The 19,263-nt window shown below is 38.8% G+C and overlaps 1 protein-coding gene across 4 annotated transcripts in view; it reads left to right on the top strand.

Moving 5' to 3' along the window:
• Positions 1-926: 926 nt before the first annotated feature.
• The window catches only part of bcas3 (BCAS3 microtubule associated cell migration factor), a 330,904-nt gene continuing 312,567 nt past the window's right edge, over positions 927-19,263 (top strand). For 3 of the 4 annotated variants that reach the window (XM_054596895.1, XM_054596893.1, XM_054596896.1), the window contains exons 1-6: positions 927-1,016; positions 1,939-2,032; positions 2,125-2,179; positions 3,081-3,156; positions 3,926-4,032; positions 12,953-13,034. In XM_054596895.1, the coding sequence (XP_054452870.1) occupies positions 1,962-2,032; positions 2,125-2,179; positions 3,081-3,156; positions 3,926-4,032; positions 12,953-13,034 (391 nt within the window). In that variant the 5' untranslated portion in view covers positions 927-1,016; positions 1,939-1,961. Of the gene's footprint in view, positions 1,041-1,938; positions 2,033-2,124; positions 2,180-3,080; positions 3,157-3,925; positions 4,033-12,952; positions 13,035-19,263 lie in introns of all 4 variants that reach the window. The other variant, XM_054596894.1, reaches the window with a different exon arrangement.

Below are 19,263 nucleotides of genomic sequence, written 5' to 3'. Positions count from 1 at the left end.
TGTCATTTTCAAAAGTCGTGACTTAAACAGTCTGTTAGTGTTAGAAATAATTATTTAAGCTCTTTTCTTGTTCATGCACGTGTGGCCCCACACTTCCACACCGTAGCTCAAATATTGCAGAATGAATGAACAGTGTAAAATGATTATTGATTTATAATCCAGCATACTATATACTTTGCTATTATTACATGCCTTTGTTCTAATATGTACAATGTGTAATTTTCATGTTGGTTTATCAAACATCACACCCAAAAGTCTTAATTTTGAAACTCTTTAAATCTTTAAATTCCATTTATGGAGAGTGAAACTTTTTCATCTTTTTTTTGATTAGCAAAACCGTTAACCTAAAATTTGGGATACCCAAATTGAAGGATAACTTGTTTTTCATCAGTATAGAATTATCCCAGTGCCTTGGATGTGATTATTTATTTCCTGTAACATGAATTACCTCTTCTATGTTAATCCCTTTCCAGTCTTGCTTTACCTTTGTCTTAATTCCTCTTTTTTTTGCTTCATCAGTTCTTAATCTTAGATATCTATTGCACTTTATTTCCTTATTTATCTTTATTTCACAATCTTACAATACGAATACAGGTAAATTAATGTTACTAGCCCCCTTTTTACTGTGTTCACCATGACATTTCTACAAATAGTGTCAATTGGTGCTGAACAAGACGATATTACACACTTGGCTTGCAGCTTTTTTTGTCCAGGAGACTAATGTGGTATGGAATTAATGCAATAGATGCTTAGTTGTTGTTTTTTCATTTTTTATAAAATGTTATTGTTTGTTTTATTTTGTCAAGTGCATCGTTTCTATGTGACCGCATGCCGTAGCCCCGCCCTTGCTATTGGCTGATTGGGTTGACGAAACGTGCCTGTGCTCTGATTGGCTTTCAAAAACACGACACACTTCCGCACATCCAGGCTGTTTGTGTTTTGACGTTTGTGTGAAGAGCTCCTCGGATCACCACACAAGTCCATAAGCAAGGACACAGTCACCGTTCTACGACCCGGTTCGTAGCTATAGCCGCTTTGAAGTAATGTCTAACTGAAACACGACAAATGCATATCTCGCTTCGAGGCTTAGCCAAGTCGTTGTATCACTACACGCGAGTTGTATCAGCTAACGGCAATGCTAATGCTAGCTAAGTTAGCTGCGGGGTCCCTATCTACCATTGAACTTTAACGTTAGCCAGTATTTGCATTGTGTGGACCTGGCAGTTGTTACAAGCGTTGCCCGTATGGCCCTCTCGTTGCTTGTGTTGAAAGCTAGTAGAATATATGTAGGTAACCGAGGCTAAGATGGGCAAGCTTCTCTTTGAGGTTTGCCAGAGAAGCTCTACCCTTAAAGGCATAGAAACACTGTTCACTGCATGTTGCCTATTCCGCCCTGTTGTTGACAGAGTTGCATAAGCGCTGTCCAGTGTGATAGTAACGTCTTCGGGGTCCATACATACACTGTTAGTAAACTTGTTAATCTGGGTATGCCTAATGCTAGTTATTTCAAAAAATATATAATTTGATATCATTTTTTTTTTTACCAAGTGGCTTTAGTGTATCAAGACTTGAAGGTAATACAATTAGATGGACATAATGTTTTCACTTGGAGTCCAGTCTGTTTGGACTGGAGGTACGATATTCAGTCACAGTACCCTCAGGTGCTCTCAGGATAGCTGTGAACTATTCCATCAGCATGTCACCTCCCAACCAGTTAAGAAATCTAAAGATGTGAAATTGTGATGGGTATTTTTCACGTTGTTTTGGCTTTTTTTTTTTTAGATGGATCAAATAATGTTAAAACATGTGGCCTATGTTTGCATGCTGCCATGAAACACAACAATATTTTCACCTGTACAAGTTAGTACGAGGGCAAAGGAATGTTATGGTTTAATTGTATGCTGCCGTTATGTTAAAAGTCTCTTTGTACTTTTTTAGGATAAAAAGCACCAGGAGACAAAATGGCATCGGACTCTCCCCGCCGACCTAGTCGCTGTGCTGGAGGGGTTCTGGTGCGAGCACAAGCTGCTATGTAAGGACACACATCAGCACTCCTTGATTATTTTATCGAAATTATACTGTATGTATGTATATACATGTAACATGAGCTTTTTGCTGTCACAGGGAACAGTCTTACATGGACAGTGTGGTGACCTTCCTGCAGGATGTGGTCCCCCAGGTGACTTTATATTTTCTCTCATACTTGCAGCTGTAACAAGTTGTATCCCAAATTACTGGCTGATTTGAATAAGTACGCTTTGATATTCACACTAGAAAAGTGACAAAATGAAATCTACTTGTACTTGCTGACTTACTGACTAATGTAGTCAGTATTAGTAACTTACTGACTACATTGTCACTACTGACTAATGTAGTAGTCAGTAGGTCTGTATTCATAGTGAAAAACAGTGAACTTTTGCAGTGTGCTGTTGATGAACACTGTGTTGTACAATGCAATGGCCCAAAGGAAATGGTGAAGCTATTCAGATTTCCAGATAAAAATACATTTCAGTTGGAGATCTGCCTGCTCCAGTAAGATCTCAGAAAACAAACGAATAAATTAAATATTTTTTGACAACCGTTTTGCTTTCATATTTTGGCATTCCAAAGTTGAATGATATCTGACAGTGCACAAATCACTTTCTGTCAGTATAGTACTGAAAAGTAAATTTATTTTACATTAAATGTACTATACTAATTAGTATATGGTAAAATATTTATGATATCAGTATTTAGTATGGAATTGAATGGCTGTATCAAAGTTATGACAAAGGAGCCTCACATTGCTCTAACATCTTAAAGTTGAGTAAAAAAATGTGTAAAAAGGAATTGAGCACTGTTCCGTACTTATGATGAATAGGAGCTTTACATATCAATATGGAAACTGCTGTGTACCTAAACCTCCAGGCAAAAGCAAAGTACACTTTGGCTGTCTGCAGATTGTCTGCCAGCTATTCTTCAATGCTCACTCTCCTACAATCATACATTTGGTTGATTAACTAAACATGGTTAGTTATATTAGGTATGTTGGACAATGCTGTATATTTTTTCCACCCTCTGCTCCGTCTTTTAAACTACAGGCATACACTGGTGCTCCGCCCACTGATGAAAAAGAGAAGATCATTTGGGTTCGATTTGAGAAAGCTGACATCAATGGTAAGTGTCGTTGTTTGAGTGTTGGAAAAAAAAGTTTAAACTACATTGGGCTCCTCAGTCTGTTTGAACAGTATATAAATGTAGCTGTAAATATATATATATATATATATATATATATATATATAATATATATATATATATATATATATATATATATATATATATATATATATATATATATATATATATATATATAAGGAAAATGTGTAAACTAGCCATATTTTATCAGTTGAAATCACACAGTTGACTTCATCAGAGAAGACCTGACTTGACTCACTGATCACTTGAATGTTTATATATTTCTCATGCTTTTTCTTTTGTTTGCATTAATGGTACTTGGTTGGTCATGACGTTTCAAACTGCATGATAGCAAGAGTGGTGAGACATGCTCTGCAATTTTTGCGTGTAGTCTACAGCCACAATTTATGAAAGGTTGTGAATTTCAGCTTTAAGCTCTCTGCAGGCTTCCACATTAACAACTTATTTTGGACATATTCTCCTATACATACTGCAGTGAGCTTTGAATAATTTTAAATAAAGGCTTTTGATAGAACATGAGAAGAATAATAAGCAACACGAATATGGTGTGATAGTTAATAAAGCTTATCTAAAACAAAGAACTTAGACTTGTTTATTTAAATCTGTTTGGTGTCCAACTCAATGTCAAACTTGACAATGCACCATTTGTGGTTTGTTTTTCATAGGACTGGATGATTCAGCACATCCTCTTACTAAGCTTAACTTAATGTCTTCATTTCTCTGTGCACAGACACATCCCGCAATCCAGAGTTTATGGAGATGCACAGCGGTACTACTGACCCTCCTCTTTGTCTCATGATTGGCTACACTGACGGGATGCAGATCTGGAGCGTATCTGTAAGTCACACCCACTGGGCCTGTAAAACTGAAACCTTATCCATCCTTCTACCAGGAGATTTTTGGCTTACTATAGAGCAATATTATGCCACAGCTCCTTTGTACAGTACTAAAGGGTTTATTGACTCTTCAAAAGTCATAACCAAAAACAGGCAATTGTATTGTAATACAAACTCTAGCAATTTTAAATTAGAATAACTGATGAGCTTTACCAGGGCCCTGTTTCAGAAAGCTGGATAAACAAACTGAGTCTAAAACACAATCAGACTAAAAAAAATCTCACTTTCAAAAACATTTTGCAGATACACCACCATCCCGCTCTCTCAAACTTATTAATTTACAATCTCCAATAAATGTTTTCCATCAGTGACAGCTGACATCAACTGTGTGCACTGAGTCACAGTGTTATATATGATTCATAAAACCCCTCTACCAAATCCACTTGCAAAATGACATGAAAAGTCACTCATGTTCTGAGCAGGAATATTTCAAAGTGACGGCAATAAACCCTGTTCAAAGAAATTACTGACTACACATAACAGTAGTGATTTAAGATTTTCCTAAATAAGTAATATCCAACCAGGATTTATATTCTGACATACATCAAACCTCCTCTAAATAATGCGCTGCAATACGCGCTCTATTACAGACTGAATAATTAGGAAATAAAACTGTGTGTCCGGCTCTGTAAGAGGGCGGTGACAGAGATAAACTCTGTTGAAGAAAACCCCTCAAGCTAGCAGGTTAGGTTCACAGTCAGTTGCCATAGTTACTGACCCAGAGTTTAAGTTTCCTCACTTTCTGAGAGTTAACTAACTCAGTTTTCACAAATCTTGCTTTCTGGAACAAGGCACTAGTCACTATGACAAAACCAGTCGGTATAGGTCAAGATGTTGTTTACATTTTGCTTCCATCAAAATACTATGTTAAAACTAGGTTAATGGCCAGTGAAGCCTATTTTTTAAGTGTAGAAAAAACTTTTCTACCTACCGTTCCAATGGACAGTCCTTACAATTGATTGTGTGATTGATAACGTCAACATCATGAGCTTATCAGGTTCAAAGGTAAAACTCTAGTCGAATAATTTGCTGACCCTGGGTCTGTCAGGATATGTCCTCTGCCCAAGCGACGTTTATCAGTCAGACCAACCTTCTGATTAAAAGTTAAACTCAATAGCATTGGCTATAAGGGTTTTAAAAAAGGTTTTAGATCTATAAACACCTTCTGTATTTTATGAATTCATTCATACTAAATTTTTACTCAGTTAACCATGTTACCAGTTTTACACATAAAAGAGTTTCTGGAGATGCACTTGAACTTTAATAAGAGGCATAAGTGTGTAGTATTTGGAAGACTTTTTAGCAGTGTTTCTGCTCTGGCTTGTGGGGAGTGCCAAGAATGATGTTGCTAAGGGAGCTTACTTAAATTGTCTTTAATCAATCAAACAAACATTAGACAAAACCATTGTAAACATTCAAATCATTTGAGACTAATGCTACAGTCAAATACAAGATATGAATATGAAATAATAAAACCAATAAATTAGGCGAAAATGTATTTGAAGGAAGATTAGACAATAACAAATAAGATAGAACAATAATAAATATTATAGAACAATAGAAAATGAAATAAATGTATTGTAAAGGTATAGTAGTTATCTTGATTTAGAAGAGCGTAACATACCAAAATACAATGTTAAAGCTGAGACTTCTCACTATTTAAATTCATCACTGTATTGCAGTGCAGCCATTGTCCACTAGGTGGAACTGTTAACCATGTTATAGACAGTATTTGGTTCAAACAGTAGCACTTCTACTCAGGGCTGAAACAGACCATAACAAGTCCTAAGATCCTGCTGAACTTCACTACTAGTTTCTGAATAAAGGTTGGTCAGAAAACAAAAGCAGTGGATAAATACACAGAGTGAACATGAAATGTGTTGTGGGCAGATATTGATATTTTAACTCTATGTAGCCTATCAAAAAGTTGCTGTTGGAGTTTAGCTGAATGGAAATGACAAAAGATAGATTCGAGTTCACCCAGAGTCATCAGAATGTTCCCTTCATGTTATTTTACCGAATAAGTGTAGATCATTTCAGAAGTAGTAGTTTTATGTAACACCACAAACTACAGCCTTAGAAAAGATCATACAGTAATTGTAAGATAAGAGTATGCATTATTATTTTGTATATACATGTATTTGTTTAAAGGCTATTGGATTGGATCACATTCACACCCTGTTTGATTATGTCTTTACTCAAGTTTATTTTATTTGTCACATGCACAACAATCACAGTGGGCAAAAGTTGGCAAAATAATTATTGTTTTCAGGCCCCCCTTAACAACGCTACTACAAATGTATGAAGAGAATATCACTTAGGCAAAAGATAAGAATCCTAGACATAAGTCATAAGCATAAAATAGTGCGAAAGTTAAAATATAGGAATAAAATATAATATATAGAAATAATATATTAAGATTCAATGTGATAGAGTGGGGTGCAGTTGTGCTGAACTGTAATATAGAAAAGATAAAAAAGATGTATAAATGTGTGTGTGTGTGTGTGTGTGTGTGTGTGTGTGTGTGTGTGTGTGTGTGTGTGTGTGTGTGTGTGTGTGTGTGTGTGTGTGTGTGTGTGTGTGTGTGTGTGTGTGTGTGTGTGTAAAATATAGTTGGCCTTCTTCCTGTTAGGTGGAGTGGTTCTCCATGACTGGCAGTTTTCACCAGTCTCTGGAGAGCTCTTCTTTCTGTCTCTTCATGTAGTCCACATTCAGCTCTTTAGTTTTTGCTGATGCTGAGATGGAGGTTGTTGTCCTGGAAACAAGACCTCAGGGCTCTGACCTCTTCTCTGCAGGCCGCCTCATCGCCACCGGTGAACAGGCCGATGTCGGTCGTGTTGTCAGCAGACTTAATGAGTTCCAGCACGCTCGATGTAATGAGAAATATGGCCACTAGATGGAGACCTTTTGATAATATAAAGACACTAGTTGGTATGACCTCGGATATTAACAAGTCACATGTGAACCACAAACATTGAATTATCGTTCATTCATTCATTTTCCGTTACTGCTTATGCTGTTTGGGGGGGGGGCTGGAGCCGATCCCAGCTGTCATTGCGTGAAGGCAGGGTTCACCAGACTATCACAGGGCTGACATATAGAGGCAGACAACCATTCACACTCACATCCACACCTACAGGCAATTTAGAGTCTTCCATTAACCTAAGCTGCATGTCTTTGGACTGTGGGAGGAAGCCGGAGAACCCGGAGAGAACCCACGCTGACACAGGGAGAACATACAAACTCCACACAGAAGGCCGTCTAGGCCGGGAACCGAACCCAGGCCCCTCTTGCTGTGAGGCGACAGTGGTAGCCACCACACCACGGTGCCGCCCACACATTGAATTATCTATTAAAAACATATCAGAAAGGCAAATACTGTAATCTGCTAAACATAAGTATTCTCTTTGGTTACCTTTTATCTTTGCAAGCCGCATGTTGAAATACATATTCAAACATGTTCTGGGACTGGGCCAAATTCTTCCCAAGCAGAATGGTCAAGTTATCTAATTTAGAAAACATAACTACTTTAAAGTCAGTCTTCCAAAATCATTACAAGATTGTCTGCTCTGCGACTTAACAAATGACCCTCAATGCTGCTACGGCGCCGCTCACCGAGTATCGCCTTTCATGTACAGGCTGTCACTGAAACATGCAAACTTCACATACATCCTGTGAGATCTAAACACACCAAAGCCCTTAATCAGTCTCTTTATAAACATCCACGGGCCGCGGGTAAGAGGACACACTCTGAATTCACCCGTGAACACACACATTGGCCACTGTGATGTGACAACTCGAGTCCTGCTAACAGATTTTCTGTTGCAGCTCTTATTGTGGAACAGAGAATTACAGCAGTTTTAGCCACACTACACACACACCGAGTAGAAATATAAGCTCGGTGAGGCTCCTCTGCCTTTCAGTTTCATTTGAACAGCTATCCTGATTCACACAGAGCAACCTAACTTGTTATCACACGCTGTTCTTCCTCATTGTTTTTCTTTCAGTTCTGAAAGTTTATGGGATGTTTCTGGGTCATGTTTTTTCACAGGGTTTTAAGTAAGCACTGAAGGTGCCTCGGTCTCTGGCTCTTGAGTGGTTGTGAAGTGTTTGTGACAGTTGCTAAGCCAACACCCTCTGTAATGGCCTGGCAGAGTAGGAACATACACGTGTACACACACACACACACACACACACACACACACACACAAACACTTTCACACACTCGCGAGATGGGGACTCCTGACTGGTTGTATTGATGCTGACAGAGCTGTTTAAGAGATGTAGATTACTGTCGCCTTATACTGGACGGGTGTCATCCACTGCTGCCTGATAAGAGGCAGACTGTGGTGGATGAGGTGTCTGTCGGCGTATGTGTTGGGATGAAATTACCTGCTTGTAAGAAAAGTGTCTGCAGCAAGTGTGAGTGGATGTGCTGAAGACCTGATGCTATATTACAAAAAAGACCATAATCCTGTCCTAGACTTGTTGAGATGTAAACATGTGACTTAATATAGGAAGTTCCTGTAAAACAGACACCGAAGTGCAAGTTTCATGTGAACAAAGCATTTGTAGGATTTTTGTTCTCTACCAAACAAAGCCCTTGATGGTTTTCTTCAGACATTTTAACAAAACCTATTTAAATGTTTGCTTCTCTCAGCTGACAAATTGCCATCATTATCTCCCTAGAGCTTTGTAGAACACGAATACACAGTTTTGTTTATATTAAGCCGATATTGTTCCTTGCTTCTGAGGAACTGACACAGATTAAAGTATTTGTGTTAAAGTTTATAACTGCAAATATTTTGGTGTTAATCTTTAATGTTGGTGCACAGAACATTTTTCAATATGAATCATATCATTTTCATTGGACATCCTCCGGTCTTACGATTGCTGGTTCGATCCCAGCCCCCCCCAATCCATGTCAAAGTTTCCTTATGCAAGACACTTAACCCCTTAATTGCTCCCAAAGGCTGTGCCATGTCAATGTGAATTAGTTTAGTCCTAATGTGCAGGTGGCACCTTGCATTGTAGCCCCTGTAATCAGTGTATGAATGTGTAAGAATGAATGAATGACGACATTTAGTGTACAAATCAGTGGTCGGAAGACTAGAAAGGCAATATACAAATGCACGTCCAATAATAATATATGATATATGGCAAAAATACCGCAATTTATCCTTAGCCAAATTCTAAGTTAAGGTGATTGTAGCTATATGTTTTAGTTATGAGGTGTTGTTGAAATGTTAGATTTTTGATTTTTACTTCAGATGGATATTGATGATTGATCATTGATTGTACCATGGTGATATTTTGGGTGTTATATCGTGCTATATTTTTTACTGGTTAGTGCATTGATTTTGATTGCAGTTAATGGAAATAACTGAGAGCAAGAACATCCCTACAGTGTTGACTGCTGACTCTGTACCTTCCCTAAAACTTGCCTTACATCTTATGTTGGTTAAATGCAGTGTGGATAGCTCAGAACATGTGGGGTTACCAGAAATATCAGGAAGGCAATCCAGGCCCTCCGAATTGTAAGAACAAAAGAAGGTATCTATTAAAAAGTCTTTATTTTAGTGGCAGGACATATGCAATTATCTGATGAAAATGTTAAGAGTAATTTGTATCTGTCTCAAACTCCTAGACTAGAGTTGTCTCACAGGACAGGGTCTTTAGTTTTGCTACAACTATAGTTTTAAATTGAAATACAATTTATTGATGATTTAATGATGAATAAAACAAACCAGTCATGCACCTCACTCTTCTTTAATTCATTAAACAGGGAAACTGAATGTTAACCTTTTCCCCCCCTTGAGGATGTCGGCGTCCTTGGCAGACTTTACTGTCTTTCCGGGGCTGTAAACAAGGCATGAGGCTAAACAACGCTTCAAAGTTAGGCCAAATTTGGGCAATTAAGCTGTAAAAACTTCTGAGACGTGGTAGTGGCCATTATACACCTCTGTACTTAAATATTAATAATACTTTTCTTATTTCATAAACACCTTCACAATTTATTTTAATTCATTTCTTGATTAATTAACTATATTTTAAGTTCTGATTTATAAATAGTACAATTTTACACACACTGCTGAGCTCCATCTCTCTAATCTTCAGGTTCCCAGCTTTCAAACAATGTACACCAATACTATGTGGCATGTGTTGTTGAACTGCTGTTTCCTCCTGTGCCCCCTGAAAATGACAATAATGGGTTTAAAGATTGGTGGAGTAACAGAGTTAATGATTGAATGCCACAATCCTTTTGGAAAGCACAGCTGAATACTTACAAACAGATACATAAATACCGTACAAGAATGAACAGACATGCAAAAATGGGCAAAGTGGCCTTATGTACTCGTATCGTTTTAGTGCTGCATGTTATGGAAGCCCATGCACAAGCACCTGTTACGGTCAGATCCCTAAAGCACCTGCTCCCTCCAAGCCTCCAATATGTCCAGCACTGTGTTAGTAAGCGGACTCACTTGTGAATATGCCCCAGATATCTGTTCACAGCTTATGGTATTACATTTCAGAGATTAAAACAGAAGAGTGGACACTGTGATTCCACAAAAAACCCATCCAAGCCATAAATGAAATGAATATAATGAATAACTGTGCTCAGGGAAAACAACTTTGAAAAAGCAATTTGGCATATTGCATACGCCGGGCTGCTAATGTAATGGTGGGAATGTTGTTGATGGCAGTGGATGTCACACAGAGCCATGTAAGGCGAGGATGAGCTGCGGGGTAATGCACAATAACCCGGCGCATTAACCTCCGGCCCTCCCCTCTTCTCATTTTAATCCAGCAAATTCCATTATTCCCCCTCGCAGGTCCATTTGCCTTTACAGGAATCCCTTCCTGCTGCCAACCTCCTTTTATTCCTGCTATCAGTGCTTGTATAACCTGCTTCTGTCTCCAGTGTTAATCTACCACTGCTGGGCCTCAAGCACTTTGAATAAAAACACAGCTCCAAATCCGCCACTTTGAAATAGCTACTAATTGCACAAAAGAGCGATCATCCCGTCAGATGGGTTTAAAGACTTCAAACAACCAGATTAAAGCACTAGTAAAGTGATAATGCAGGTTTCACTGTAATTTAACGTATAAAAGTAGGGCATTCTGTGCTCAGAACAATGTGCCCTCACACACGCTAGCCACTGACCCAATATACTTTCGTCACATATGAACACATGAAGCTTAAAACAGACACTACCACACATCCATTTAAATGCTTTACACATGTGGCTGTTTTTCCTCTGTAATAAAGAGCAGACACACATTAAACTTAAAAATCCTCTTTGATATGGCAACCTTTAGTTTCATCCCGAAATGTAATTTAAAGCCTGTGCAAATGTGCTGGAATGCACTTGTTTGATCAGTGAATTGGGTTGATGGACGAAAGTTTTAGCAAAAAGGAAACAATCACTCCTTGTGTTGATCATCAACAGTTAAAAAATCCAACACTTGACCAAACAGCTACTCCTAATGTGTTGTTTTTTTTCTCTGCTTATCTGTACGTGTTATGGTGTATTTTTTAAGACTTAAATAATTGGCGACATGTTGATAGGTCTTGATATACAGCCTCATACCATAGTTATTCCTATAGATGTCAGAGTGGTGAAGTATTAAAGTTGAAATTTAAGGCATTTCAGTCTCAGATTATCAGCTCAGAAATCTATATTTCTAGCATTGCACATTGAAAATTGTTAAGTACTGTGTGTTTACATAGAATGATCAGTCATTGTTGGTCAGGACAGTAAAATGCACTGAAAGTCACGCACGGCCGGTGCTATGTGTAAAAAAACAGAATTTCTCTTTATATAGCTAAATGGCATATAGTTGTTTGCTGCTATATTAATGCACTAAATATCTTGTAGAGAACCTTTAAACATGTAGTCTAAAAATACTGTAATCAGCCTACACAATACCCACCATGACAGGCTTTCAATTCTAGAATGTAAACTACCCTGTGGTTGCTAACACACATAACATGGCCACACTAATAGACATCCCCAAATGTTCTTGACTTGTTTCCTTGAAAGTTCATGGAGTGGTCAAAAGGCAATTGGGTAAATAGAGAAAATCAGTAATTAAAGTAGGAACATGAAAAGTAGCATCACACTGAGACCCGTTGAACATGAAAGGCATCACCTAACATTTAGTCTGAAAGAGTAAAGGTGAATTATTCCAACCTTCAATTAGGCCTTCCATCATTATCATTTTACGATCATGCAATCATAATCAGAAGGTGATCTTGGGAGATTGTAAACACTGTCTAGAGTGTTTCTTATGCTTCCAGTCAAATAGGGAAATAAACATTATAAGCTTCTGTCCACTTGGCGTTAACCATTCTCTCCAACCCTTATATGTTGGCTCTGTCACAGTGCGATCCCACTGAACCTTTTATTTTGTGCTCAGAAGTTTACTTTGTGTTTTGACTGAAACTTCCGCCGTCCGGCCCTTCCTACCTCCATTCCTCCCTCCCTTCCTCCCTCCCTCTGTAATGTAAAACCAGTGTCACCCAGCTGGAATAGATAACTTTTCTTACAGTGTGAACAAATACATGTCTGTCCTTGTCCTTTTGTTGTTCTGCAGAAATCTCCATAGGCTTATATCCTTCATGGTCATTTCGTGCTTTGATTTGCATAGCACAGAAACAATTATATTTGTCCCAAGTTGTTCTATTCAATTAAATGAAGGTGATTTTTCCAAAATTATGCCTTTTAAAAAGTGACACCAGTGAATGAAGTAGGTCATATGGCCACAGGTGGACAACATCTTTGGATTGCATAAAGCCTGAATATGGGGTTTAACTTTAACTGTTATTTAATGACACTGTCTCCACTCATTTCTTTCAGTTGGCAGGGGAAGCCCAAGAGCTGTTCTCAGTTCGCCATGGTCCTGTGCGGGCTGCTCGCATTCTGCCAGCTCCTCATATCAGTGAGTATCTTAAGTGCCTTTACCTTGCCTTAATATCAAACAACAAACTCACTGATCAAAGCACACACTACATATTTTAGCTTTGCATGAGGCTCTGATCAGTGTATCTACATATTGTTTTAAATTGGTAATGCTGTCGATGTCTCTAGAGGTTTTTAGTGTACCACAAGGCTACAAATGCTGCACCCTCACGGGCCTGGTGTGTCTTCGTTGTGGTCCTTGTAACTGGGGAAAGTTATTGTGTTTTACATCATACAAACATCCTTGTCAGTTAAAATACATTTGAGGTCTCTGTCCGGTAAAGACTGGAAACGACAAAACCTCAAGCCTGTCTCTGTTGGAGAAAAAAAATAAATCTTCCTACTAGCAGCTCTAAAACTCATCAATTATCGCATTGTAGCTTGTTTGTTTACTTTTACAAAAACCATAGGGCCACAACACAACAAACCTTTTTATTTGCAACTATGCTGCTCCAAGGCAGCAAATTAAGAACTATACCCTGAACTAGGCAGATGCTCAGCTTTTTTCACCTTGTGTCACAACATGAACTTTCCACCCACAATTGATCCCTTAGCTTGATTTTTGAACCCTAGATTCATTTCCTCTTTCTTATCGTTAAACATGGAAGGGATAAGGCAAAAGTACCCATATGTACTTCTAAACACATTTTCTGTGTGATTTTGAGAAGTTTCATTTAAGGATGAATCTCCAAAATGTGTCCTGGAAAAAAATAAAGACAAAACAATTTAAATTAACTTTTATTTATCCAGGATAGTAGATTTGAAATCAGTTTCCTGAGGGAGTCCTGGCCAAGACGGCAGACTTTGGTTAACTCTTGAAATTACATTTTGTATGGCACATCCTACTGCATTTTGGGGTTGTGGGTATTTCTATATAGTGCTTTTCACAGACATTAGTCAACAAGTGCTTAACAAGAACAGAAATTCAGACAAGTAAACATAATTAACTCAAGGTGGCCATGAAAGGGCGATCAATTTACGTAAAGGAATGGCACAATATACAGTAAAATACACAATAAAAACATTAAAAACAGACCTAGAGCATGAATTTTACCCAAACGCCTGTATGTACCCTACAGGTATGTCGTAAGCCGATTTTCAAACGAATTCACAGAATAAGCAAGGCAGAGCATTCCATAGCTTTGGTGCTACTGCCTCAAAAGCTTGGTCACCACAGCTCTTAAGGCAAGTGCGTGGGACAGAAATACATTTTAACAAGTTTCTCCTGAGAGCGCGGGCTGGTACATAGGGGTGAAGTAGGTTAGCCACGTATGCCGGAGTCTGACCGTGTAGTGCTCTGTAGGTGACAGTTAGAATTTTAAAGTGGATCCTGAACGCTACAGGGCGCAAGTGAAGAGATCTGAGTATTGGGGTGATGTGACACCGTTTATTTATCCTTGTGAGTAATCTGGCAGCAGCATTCTGGATTGCCTGCAAACGGTTAAGAGCAGATGTACTGAGTGAGGAGAAAAGTGCGTTACAGTAATCAATGTGAGACGAGATAAAGGCATTTATGAGCATCTCTAGAGCAGATGTACTGAGTGAGGAGAAAAGTGCGTTACAGTAATCAATGTGAGACGAGATAAAGGCATTTATGAGCATCTCTAGTGCCAGAGATACTAGAGATCTCAGTTTACTAATATTTCTTAGGTGGGAAAAACAATATCTAGACAGTTGCTTAACATGGGGGTCAAACGACAGGGAATGGTAAAAAATGACCCCTAGGTTACGCAGGTTTAAGTGGGCAGCAGAGGAGAGTGGACCAATACTGTGCATGATCATAGGGACAACTTCATCTGGTGCCATAACCAGAAACTCCGTCTTATCAGCATTAAGTTGTAAACAATTTTCTGCCGTCCAGTCCCTAATAGCATTAAGACAGTTTAGGAGCCTAGATAACCTGAACGCCTCACTGGGTTTGAAGGTAAGATGGTGTTGGATATCATCCACATATAAATGATACACAACATTAGAATTTTTTTTAATCAGTCCCAAAGGTAACAAATGTAGAGAAAATAATAGAGGCCCCAGGACTGAGCCCTGTGGTACACCACAAGAAAGTGGAGATTTAACAGATACAGAGTCTTCCTTTTGTCAGTGAGGTAAGAACGAGTCCAATGCTATGCTAGATATGCCAACCCAATCACGTGGCCTCTTAAACAGGATGTTATGGTCTACAGGGTCGAACACAGAACTGAGGTCGAGAAGTACCAAGACAGAGCAATCATCAGCATCAGAAGACATATGTCATAAGAAACCCTCAGGAGAGGGGTTTTAGTAGAGTGCTGTTTCCTAAACCCCGACTTGAACCTTTCGTTCTTACAATGATGGCAAGCCTCTGAAGTCTGTGCTTTTTTGCTGCCAAAGCTCTGTTGGAAACCTATCAATAAGATGAGCCTTCACTGTTCAGTTAGCAATCTCTACAACATATCTAAATCTAAATTTTCTCTTGAAGATTCTTTACTATTTTGTTCAGGGAAACATATGTTGTGGAAGCTTTTTAAAAAGGGTTAATTGTAACCTATTCCACGTCTTTTTCTAGAATATTTTTTCTTCATACTTCATCGGGTGCATTTTTTAAATTCCTCTCAAGGAACCCAGGGACGCTTTACACATAGCTAGTTCTGATTAATGTGCATGGTTGGCTCAGCTATCAATGGTAGCAGAGCTAATATAGGGGATGTTCATATTATGGACTGACCAAATGCACAAAAAAGTAGCAATTTTTGAAATGGTATGTGCCATCAGATATGTGTGGGTGTGTTGAACCTGCTCTTAGCGGACATCTCTTAGACCTTCTCATTCATCGTGTTTTACCTGTTTGGGTAGGGGAAATTAAATCTTTATCATTCTGACTGGTGCGTTTGGTTACCTTGTGAAATTCCAGCATAGGTCCACCCAGCTGCAACCTGAGGTAAGGTCCAATTAGAGACAATAAGTGGAAACACCTGTGTAGGTGGACAGGGCCTTTATTTGATATGCATATTCATGTTCTGCATCCTGGTCATTTAAAGCTAGGGTGGTTATGTATTTTAGAAACCTTTTTTGTTATACATGTTGAAATTCTCTACACATCCAAGCAACAATCATTGAGTCAAAAGCTCTGACACATAGAAAGAAAAGTTGAGTGTTTTTGTGTTTGCATTAGGTGTAATAAGCCCCGCCTGAATGACATCATTGGACTACCTGTTGGTCTACCTATCTTTTTTCTTTTTTCTTTTGGCCCTCGCGCCACACACAAAGGGAGGCACATACAGTGGGTACGGAAAGTATTCAGACCCCTTTAAATTTTTCACTCTTTGTTTCATTGCAGCCATTTGCTAAAATCGAAAAAGTTCATTTTTTTTCGCATTAATGTACACTCAGCAACCCATCTTGACAGAAAAAAACAGAAATGTAGAATTTTTTGCAAATTTATTAAAAAAGAAAAACTGAAATATCACATGGTCATAAGTATTCAGACCCTTTGCTGTGACACTCATATTTAACTCACATGCTGTCCATTTCTTCTGATCCTCCTTGAGATGGTTCTACTCCTTCATTGGAGTCCAGCTGTGTTTAATTAAACTGATTGGACTTGATTAGGAAAGGCACACACCTGTCTATATAAGACCTTACAGCTCACAGTGCATGTCAGAACAAATGAGAATCATGAGGTCGAAGGAACTGCCCAAGGAGCTCAGAGACAGAATTGTGGCAAGGCACAGATCTGGCCAAGGTTACAAAAGAATTTCTGCAGCACTCAAGGTTCCTAAGAGCACAGTGGCCTCCATAATCCTTAAATGGAAGAAGTATGGGATGACCAGAACTCTTCCTAGACCTGGCCGTCCAGCCAAACTGAGCAATCGTGGGAGAAGAGCCTTGGTGAGAGAGGTAAAGAAGAACCCAAAGATCACTGTGGCTGAGCTCCAGAGATGCAGTAGGGAGATGGGAGAAAGTTCCAGAAAGTCAACTATCACTGCAGCCCTCCACCAGTCGGGGCTTTATGGCAGAGTGGCCCGACGGAAGCCTCTCCTCAGTGCAAGACATATGAAAGCCCGCATAGAGTTTGCCAAAAAACACATGGAGGACTCCCAAACTATGAGAAATAAGATTCTCTGGTCTGATGAGACCAAGATTGAACTTTTTGGCGTTAATTCTAAGCGGTATGTGTGGAGAAAACCAGGCACTGCTCATCACCTGCCCAATACAATCCCAACAGTGAAACATGGTGGTGGCAGCATCATGCTATGGGGGTGTTTTTCAGCTGCAGGGACAGGACGACTGGTTGCAATTGAAGGAAAGATGAATGCGGCCAAGTACAGAGATATCCTGGAAGAAAACCTCCTCCAGAGTGCTCAGGACCTCAGACTGGGCCGAAGGTTCACCTTCCAACAAGACAATGACCCGAAGCACACAGCTAAAATAACAAAGGAGTGGCTTCGGAACAAGTCTGTGACCATTCTTGACTGGCCCAGCCAGAGCCCTGACCTAAACCCAATTGAGCATCTCTGGAGAGACCTGAAAATGGCTGTCCACCAACGTTCACCATCCAACCTGACAGAACTGGAGAGGATCTGCAAGGAAGAATGGCAGAGGATCCCCAAATCCAGGTGTGAGAAACTTGTTGCATCATTCCCAAGAAGACTCATGGCTGTACTAGCTCAAAAGGGTGCTTCTACTCAATACTGAGCAAAGGGTCTGAATACTTATGACCATGTGATATTTCAGTTTTTCTTTTTTAATAAATTTGCAAAAAATTCTACATTTCTGTTTTTTTCTGTCAAGATGGGTTGCTGAGTGTACATTAATGCGAAAAAAAATGAACTTTTTCGATTTTAGCAAATGGCTGCAATGAAACAAAGAGTGAAAAATTTAAAGGGGTCTGAATACTTTCCGTACCCACTGTACCTGTATTTACGAGGCAGTCTATCAGCAGGCTGACAGCACCATGATTTACATTTATTACAACCACAATAACAACACATTTTTTTTAGGATAATGACTTCATAAATAATGACGATAGACATTTAAGCTTCTTTGGAAAATCTAAATAGAAGCTTTGAATGTAAAAAACAAAGACATTTGGTACAGCCCTGATTTTAAGAGGTTGGAGGACAAACATACCATTCATACAATTCATCCCTATTTTTTTCATTTTAAACAGCAAAAATGGTAATGTTTTTTGTGGCATTTCGTAATTCCCCAACTGAGAAGAATATTGTTGAAACAGATTTTGTTCCTTATAGTTCCCACTTGTTTTAACATGCCATCATGACTAGCTTATCATTATTGCATTAAAGTTTAACATCAGTTGCAGTTATTTTTTTGAAATTCAGATAACATCCCCAAATCCTTCTTTGTTATAAAAACAAAGTGTTTTCAGTTTCATTTATAATGTAGTCACATCAATGACAAACAAATGTCACTATTTTTCAGAAACTGAGAGTTGAATGCAGAAGTTCAACTGAGTAGATCCTCTCCAGACACGAAGTTTAAAATTGTATCTCTGAAGGTGTCAGTCATGCTGAGAAGCTGCCATGATACCTCTCTGGTTTGTGCCATTTGTTTGGTGAGAAAATCGCCTTTTTGTTCTCTGTCCGTGTCACGGTCTTTTTTGCAGATTTCAACAGCACACAATGGCAGCATTTGAAGAGCGCTGGAAGTGGATCAAAGCAAACCCCAGTAATAAGAAGCAGCAGATAGCCCCACACATGAGGGGAGCAATTCTCTCAGCAGAAAATAAATATGAATTGTACTGCTGGAGGGAAGGACAGTGATTGCAATCTGCTAGGGCGCAAACAGTGTTGCACTGTGGTGAGCCATTAAAAGGCCAATTGTCTGGGATGCGAGGCCGTGGGTGGGGGGACTTAGAAATACCCGGAAATAGGTGTTGATTATAATAAGGGGAGTAAGTGCATTTAACCACTTCCTCTCTCCTTGATGCAAAACAAATGGGCATTAAGGAAATGTGAATATATATATATATATATATATATATATATATATATATATGTATATGTATATGTGTATGAAAGTATGTACTGTAGGTCTTTGAGTTTTATTTTCAGTTTAGGTCAGTTTGTATGTCTTCACAATAAAACTACGCTTGTGATGCTGTATTTCTATGAAGTTAAACAACAATAGGTTGGCTGTAATGTTTGAGCCAATGTTATAGTATTATTTCAACATGAAACTCTTCTTTCTGTTACATTGAAACATGCAAACAT

This window comes from Anoplopoma fimbria, chromosome 1 (genome assembly GCF_027596085.1).
Source record: "Anoplopoma fimbria isolate UVic2021 breed Golden Eagle Sablefish chromosome 1, Afim_UVic_2022, whole genome shotgun sequence".
NCBI classification, from domain to species: domain Eukaryota; kingdom Metazoa; phylum Chordata; class Actinopteri; order Perciformes; family Anoplopomatidae; genus Anoplopoma; species Anoplopoma fimbria.
This window is presented reverse-complemented; position numbering and strand designations above follow the sequence as displayed.